The sequence below is a fragment of the Crinia signifera genome, chromosome 4, assembly GCF_055691185.1.
Source record: "Crinia signifera chromosome 4, ASM5569118v1, whole genome shotgun sequence".
Taxonomy (NCBI): domain Eukaryota; kingdom Metazoa; phylum Chordata; class Amphibia; order Anura; family Myobatrachidae; genus Crinia; species Crinia signifera.
The window spans coordinates 24,253,482-24,261,328 of NC_139220.1; the positions used below are offsets into that span (position 1 = coordinate 24,253,482).

The following is a 7,847-nucleotide window of genomic DNA, read 5'->3' on the forward strand; positions in this document are numbered from 1 at the left end:
AGTGCTGGGGGGGGGGGCGAAGGGAGTGCCCGTGGCAGTGCTGGGGGGGCAAAGGGAATGCCCGTGGCAGTGCTTGGGGGGGGGGGGGGCGAAGGGAGTGCCCGTGGCAGTGCTGGGGGGGGGGGCGCGAAGGGAGTGCCCGTGGCAGTGCTGGGGGGGTGAAGGGAGTGCCCGTGGCAGTGCTTGGGGGGGGGGGGGTGAAGGGAGTGCCCAGGGCAGTGCTGGGGGCCGAAGGGAGTGGCAGTGCTTGGGGGCAGAAGGGAGTGCCGGGGGCAGTGCTGGGGGGAGAAGGGAGTGCCGGGGGCAGTGCTGGGGGGAGAAGGGAGTGCCGGGGGCAGTGCTGGGGGGAGAAGGGAGTGCCGGGGGCAGTGCTGGGGGGAGAAGGGAGTGCCGGGGGCAGTGCTGGGGGGGCGAAGGGAGTGCCCGTGTCAGTGCTGGGGGGCGAAGGGAGTGCCCGTGTCAGTGCTGGGGGGGGCGAACGGAGTGGCAGTGCTGGGGGGGGCGAAGGGAGTGCCCGTGCTGGGGGGGGCGAAGGGAGTGCCCGTGGCAGTGCTTGGGGGGTGAAGGGAGTGGCAGTGCTGGGGGCAGAAGGGAAATGCCGGGGGGAGAAGGGAAATGCCGGGGGGAGAAGGGAAATGCCGGGGGGAGAAGGGAAATGCCGGGGGGAGAAGGGAAATGCCAGGGGCAGTGCCGGGGGGAGAAGGGAAACGCCAGGGGCAGTGCCGGGGGGAGAAGGGAAACGCCAGGGGCAGTGCCGGGGGGAGAAGGGAAACGCCAGGGGCAGTGCTGGGGGGGGGGGGGGGGACAAGGGGATGCCAGGGGCAGTGCTGGGGGGGGGGGGGGGGGAATGGTGTAACGGCATGCCAGGGGCAGTGCTTGGGAACAAGCGGATGCCTGGGGCGCAGTGCTGGATGGAGAAGGGAAACTCAAGGGGCAGTGCTGGAGATTAAGGAGAAGGGAAATGCCAGGGGCAGTGCTGCAGGTAAATCGGCAATGCCACTGTTGATAGTAATGAGTCGGGGGAATGTCGGTGGCAGCACTGGGAATAATAAAAATCAGAATGACCATGGCCATGTTTAATGAGATGGGGAACAGCAGTGGCAGTTCTGGAGATTAATGAAGTGGAATGACTGACGGTGGTAGTGAAGAACAGGGATTTGGTGCATCACATTGTATCAAATCTTCTGATCCACATCCCAAGCCGTCCGAGCAATTACCTTACATGTTTGTATAACATACTGTACTTGGAGATTTTGGCATTTGTGATACGTAGACAATACTTTTACATTCTACATATTCTCACCCACCAGGATGTGATGCAGCAGGCCACGCATGCCGTCCTCAGGGGAGGTACAATATTGGCCCCCACAGTATCTGCAAAGACCATCGCAGAGCAGCTGGCAGAAAAGATTAATGCCAAACTCAACTACGTCCCTGTTGAGAAACTGGAGGAGGAGAAGCAGGATGCAGGGACGAACGAGTCCTTCAAGAGATATGAAGAGGAGTTGGAGATTAATGACTTCCCTCAGGTACGCTCAATATGCACAGATGATGTTGGTGATAGACCATGGGAAGTACTGCAACTTACCATTGGGCACCGAGGGCCTCTAGTCTACCACACTGCTTGTATTCATACAGAGAATTGACCCACACTTTGCACAGAAGACATTAAGCCTAATTCAGACTTCATCGCAGGGCACATTTTGTTTCCAAATTGAGGGTACACACCTACAGATTTATCTGTCCAATGTATATGGTGGGAACAAAAACCTGGAAATGCATTGGAGCTATGGACTGAGTGTTCACTCTGATTTTATAATGGTAGAGTTCCTCTGTATCTTTTTGGTCAGATATCAGCACTTGCTTATCATAGTAAGGCCAGTTTCACACACTCCGGCTCCTGCCGGACCAGGGAGCCGTGCCGCACACAGTAGTTGTGAATGGACACTATTGTGTCCATTCACGCGGGACGGCCCGCCCGCACGGCTGCAGCCGGATCCCGCCACTGGAAGGGACGGCTGCCGGGCTGTGGCCATCCCCTCCATGATAAACTACTGTGTGCGGGATTTCACCGTCCGGCAGGAGGTGGAATGTGTGAAATCAGCCTAAGGGAATACGCCTAGGTGTTTTACTACCGCCTCCTGGTGATGAGTATCCAGATCTGGTCTGTCTGTTCTTAAAACCAACTTATGCAGCAATATACAGTGGTCATTGGGGGTCCATCCATGCTGTTTTTTTGTGGCCCATCAGGCCTTAAATAATTGAACTGGCCAACCAGAGCGAAGTGTATTGGCGTGTTTTCACCTGTTGTATTGAGATTGGAGACAACACAATCAGGCATCAGACATGTTTGTCCACTTGGAATGTTGGCAACACTGATGTGTTGGAAGTTTGTGTTGGTGAGAAACACTTTGAGACTGTCTATGGTGTGGAGGGGTTAAAAATATTTTCACATACAGGTGTCACCTAGTGCTTTATACAGGAGAGGCAGCCTGTGTCTGTACTGGGATCACCCATGGGCAGATTTATTAAGCTCGATGAATTGATAAAGTGTCTGGTTTTTATCACCGGCAAATCAGCTCCGAACTGTGAAGTTAAAGGCTTGATTTGAAAAATGACAGGTAGGAGCTGATTGGTCGGTGATAAAAACCAGACACTTTATCACTTCACCGAGCTTAATAAATCTGCCCCCCACTTACCCGGACCAGTGATGAGAGGGGGTTCTGATGACTGGCACCGTTTGGTTGTACACTGACTCCAGTAGATGGCTCCCAGCATATAGGCTTTCACTTACAGTTTTGCGTGTACGCAATCCATTGCCCGTGAGTGCATTTAGCACAATATAAAATATACATTATCTATATTTAATTTCCTGTACATTTCAGACGGCAAGGTGGAAGGTAACCTCAAAAGAAGCCCTCCAGAGGATCAGCGAATACTCCGAGGCTGCTATTACCATCAGGGGAACTTATTTCCCTCCCGGCAAGGAGCCCAAAGAAGGAGAGAGAAAGATTTATTTGGCCATTGAAAGTAAGTGTGTTCTGTTTGCATCCTGCATTCTCACATAAGCTGTGGGTGCCCAGGATTGGTGCGGTGGGGTGTGTGTGAAGTCTAGTGGGTCCTGTTACCTACACATAGCAGGTATCTACCAACCATCCTGTATTATTTATTTTATATAGACGTAACATTGGATCAAAGTCTAAGGTTTATAAATACAGGCGATGCATACTTCCAGACTAACACTGAACATACTTTCTCCTAGGTGCCAGTGAATTGGCCGTGCAGAAAGCAAAGGCGGAGATTACTCGCCTCATCAAGGAAGAGCTGATCAGACTGGTGAGTGACTATAAATCATGTTAACAGGTTACAGATAACTAAAAGGTGCCCATACACTAGTAAGATTTATCTTCAGATCTGGCTGGTTGGAACAAAAACATGGTTATGGATTTTCCAGCATTTCCAAGCAAATGGTCAACTGTCATTTGCTCTCATCCATAACCATGTGTTTGTTCCAACCAGACAAATCTGCAGATAAATCTGGCCACCTTAACTTGCGGTACCTCGGCACGTGCCCCAAGGCACCCACGGATGTCACGTGACCCAGCTTGGGAAGAGTTTTCACACACACTGGGGCAGATGTATAAAGCCTTAACAAGAGATAAATGCAAGGGTGATAAGGAGAGATAAACGTCCAGCCAATCAGCTCCTTACTGACTTTTTTCAAACACAGCCTGTAACATGGCAGTTAGCAGGTGATTGGCTGGACGTTTATCTCTCCTTATCACCCTTGCATTTATCTCTTGTTAAGGCTTAATACATCTGCCCCTATATACTATCTTTCAAGGATCCAATTATAACTGAATTGGCTACATGCTTACAGATAGGCTGTGTTCAGCTATATAGTCAGTGAAAGTCAGAACCATTAGATCACTGGATCCTTGCATTGATGTGTCTGACAGCCGTAGACCTAGAGCTGATCATACACTGCATTGTGCAGCGTACCCGAGCATAGGAGCGGGGGAGGAGACATTTGCCTGAGTGTCTCCCATGTGACACGCAAATTATACAGGTTCTCGGGGTTGGTTAAAGCCAGGTGTGATGCCAGCCACAGAACCTGTATAATTCAGGAGTGTCCCAGTTTAAAGGGGTAGTATGGGTAAGCTTATCCATATAATAATGATTTCAGAATATCTCCATTCACAGCCTGAAGCTGGCTGAACAATGCTTTGGCAAATAGGACAGATTTGAAAGCCAAATGGAACGATATAGACATTTTGCAACTGGCTGTGGTCAGTCACTGTTTACCACTGAGTGATGATCATTCAAACATGTCGCTTGGTCAGCTGTTTGGACAGCTCTCAACTTAATAATAATTTAATTATATAGACCTTTACCCAGCTCTAGTGGTATCCGTATGATAAATTTATGATAACGGGTCGACAGGTTCAAAAAGATTGCAAGTTTTCTGGATTTTTTGCACACACGTATTCCCGATATTTTCTTGATTTACTGTCCACATGGACATCTACTGGGAATAGTATACTGTGGCAGGTGAAGCAAGCCTGCTAGGGTACACCGTTCTACTGATGGCAGTTACATAAAATGAAATATAAAATATTTGGCCCCCCCAAAAAAAGTCGCCTTGTCAATGTATTGTGCATTTCAACCTAAACATTGTCCAACCCATTATCGCACCCAAAAATAGTGGTATGCTTTTATTCACACTCATTGGCCTAGCAAAATATACAGGGACACCTAAACTTTGTTTCTTTTTTTTTTTTTTTGGCCGCTTTTATGTTGTAGACCACCATACATGTATACAATGGAAACGATGTAACTAGGATCTCTGCTGTGGTTAAAAAAATAATAAGTTTAAGTACATGTAGATTAAAAAAAAATAGAATATTATTTACTGCGCAAAGCAATGTCAGGGACAGTGTGAGGAATTAGTGGCATTCAGCTTTTAATGTACTTTATTTTTCATCCACTAGGGGGCACTGGGACCATGGGTATAGTCTGTAAAGTTTAGAGTTTGGTCATCCACAGACTCGCTCTTCACTATACACCGCAACCAGCCATTAGGAAGCCAGTTTTCAGATTGGTGCTGGGAGGAGCAGACACCATTCTTGAGGGGGGCTGCTTTTAAGTGGCCCATTTTTATTTCCAAACCTATAAAGTAGTCCGATTCCTAATCCCAAAATTCAGTATAATATTAAAGCAGAGTTCTGACGCCACTCAATGACTGACACACACACACACACACGATGAGGCTATATTAGTGCATTGCCCACTTAAATGTAAAGTCTGCGCACAAGACTGTATTTCGCCACATTCTGTAAAACTAACTGATCTTCTCTCTCTCTTACAGCAAAACTCGTACCAACCGACCAACAAAGGGCGATACAAAGTGCTCTAGACCTAGGCTTGTGGCTGGCGCATCTACTGTTGTGATCGTTTTCGTTTTCCATCCTGTGTTGTAAATGAAGCACTTTTTTTTTATTTTTACATTTTGCCTTCATTTTAAATTAAGTCCCGTTAAAATAAAGGAGGAAATTAAACTTTTCCTTTTTTTTTTTAAATATATTATGTAAGGCAGTAGGAACATTTGTATAGATTTCAACATCCTGAAATAAAATTGTTTTTAAATTTCACTCCAAGTGAAATCATTTTTTATTTAATTTTTTTTTGTGTGTGTGTATATTTTATGTCCACCAATGATAGATGTGGCTTTCTTACTGGACATTTGTAAAGTTTAGTTTTTTTTTTTAAATGATAGATATTGGACACTTTTCCATAAATGTTTAATTGACCGTGTATAGTGGTTTTTTTTTTTTTTTATGTTTGTTGGAGGGGAAGTGGGGGGGGGGGGGTATATTTGCCCCTAGGTCGATTTGGGTTTGTACATTTTATAATTGCTTTAATTCTTATAAATTTGTGCCCAGCGTTTAGTGATGGTCACGGAATATGCTGAGAATAAAAATTTGTCCTTGTGCAAAATATACAAAGTGGCCATCTCTTGTCTAATTTGCACACCTAGCGCGGGCTCAGCATGGCCACCAGTTGGAGGCCGGAATGCATCCAATCAAAAATTGATTGCGTTGCTGCCCTGTTTAGCCTTTTCCAGGCTGTGGGCACTTTTTTTTTTTTTTTTTTTCAACATCTGAAACCCTAATTAGCGTACTGCATCCCTGTCACATGGCTTGATTCATCCGCTGTGCTTCAAGGTGACAAGGTGCCACTTAGTTACTCCCAGCAGAGGTTATCGTTCACTGTTGTAGTTCACGTTGATGGTAAAGTCTGAAACATTGTAAAAATGCAGAAAAAAAAATCAGAAAAAATTGTCTGCTATATGTTGTCAACTACTTGAAGTGCTCGACCTATTGACTGGCCCTCTTGTGATTTGCGTTTCAGTTTAAATGAATGTTACAATGTGTATTGTAATTGCCAGCTATTAGTGGTGTTAATAAGGCAGCTTTACAAGTGCTGGCAGTATGCTGTATTAAGTAACTTGAGGGGTTTAAGTATTAGGGTGGATGAATTAGGGCTAGGCACTTAGAAGGGGGGGATTAAGAACATACCGGGTCAGTTTGGGGAGTGTTGGGAGGGTAAGTTTACTTATACCATGTTCACACTGTCAAGCAAATTACCGGATTGGAACATATATTGGTAATTTGACTTTCAACTGAGGTTTTTTATGTGGGACATTGTCTAATTAGTGGGACTGTGCACTCTAATTGGGACAGTTGGGAGGTGGGTGTATGTGTATGGCAGTGTGATATATCGTTAAAATGCATTGCTTGGTATCCACATTGCTGAGGTGTGTGCCCAGCCTTAGATCAGTAATGGCCAGAAAGTGGTGTTATTGCAGAAGTAGTTCAGTTTTATTCTTGAGTTTATCCATTGGACGCTAAAGGCTATATTTACTAAAGTGCGGGTGTGCAGAAGTGGAGTTATTGCCCATAGCAACCAATTCTAGAGCCTTCTAGAATAACTGCAATCTCATTGGTTAACGGCAACATCTCTAATTCTGTAAACCGACACCTAAAAATATAAAACACACTTATGATGCTTATACTACTTTCAGACCGCAAATGCTGTGTCGCACACGGGATAAGGACACGGGTCCCATCCCCAGAGCAACACGGCAATGCGGTCTGAAAGTTCCGACATGGCATATTGCCGAGTCGGTGACGTCACGGGGCGGAGCTGGGCGCCGGCGCGTCATCGGGGGCTCTGGAGGAGGCAGTACTTGGAGCTGACAGTGCTGCCTCCTCCATACTGTGAACGGGACACGGGTCGCTCGACCCAGGCACCCGTTCACACTGCACTTGACATGGGTCATAGCCGTCTTCAACCCTGGTCATTACCAGGGTTGAACACCCGTGTTGCTCGACCCGTGGTGGCCTTTTCAGACCGCACCTTGACCCGTGTTGGGGCCGCAAGAACACGGCAATAACCCGGGTCTAGAGTGCGGTCTGAAAGCGGTATAATAGGCTTGTGGTTTTCAGTTTGCAGCCCCATAGCACTGTGTACAACAATCCACAAAATCAGGTGTGTGCATTGTGGGGCCGTTAGAACAGCACCTCGTCCCACTAACAAAGGGATGGGAAGAAGCACATCCCTGAAGATGATGAGAATCACTGAAACGCTTTTGATGGTTCCAGGCTATGAATGCTGTTATGACATCTCACAAAATATAAGATTTGTGTTATATGAAAATGTTAACATTAATACTGGTTACATATAACTAATATTTATTAATCTGTTCTAAAATTGAGAACAGCATGCATATCTCAGAACCATCCAATGTGTTTCAGTGTGTATCTACAGTATATCTCATATGTATA

General features: G+C 46.5%; 1 protein-coding gene across 1 annotated transcript in view; it reads left to right on the plus strand.

The window, feature by feature from the left end:
• Nucleotides 1–5,651, plus strand: part of DDX46 (DEAD-box helicase 46) — a 38,120-nt gene extending 32,469 nt beyond the window's left edge. Inside the window, exons 20-23 of the mRNA XM_083181423.1 lie at nucleotides 1,311–1,529; nucleotides 2,886–3,030; nucleotides 3,263–3,336; nucleotides 5,369–5,651. Of these exons, the coding sequence (XP_083037549.1) occupies nucleotides 1,311–1,529; nucleotides 2,886–3,030; nucleotides 3,263–3,336; nucleotides 5,369–5,416 (486 nt within the window). The 3' untranslated portion in view covers nucleotides 5,417–5,651. The remainder of the gene's footprint in view (nucleotides 1–1,310; nucleotides 1,530–2,885; nucleotides 3,031–3,262; nucleotides 3,337–5,368) is intronic.
• The last annotated feature ends 2,196 nt before the right edge of the window (nucleotides 5,652–7,847 follow it).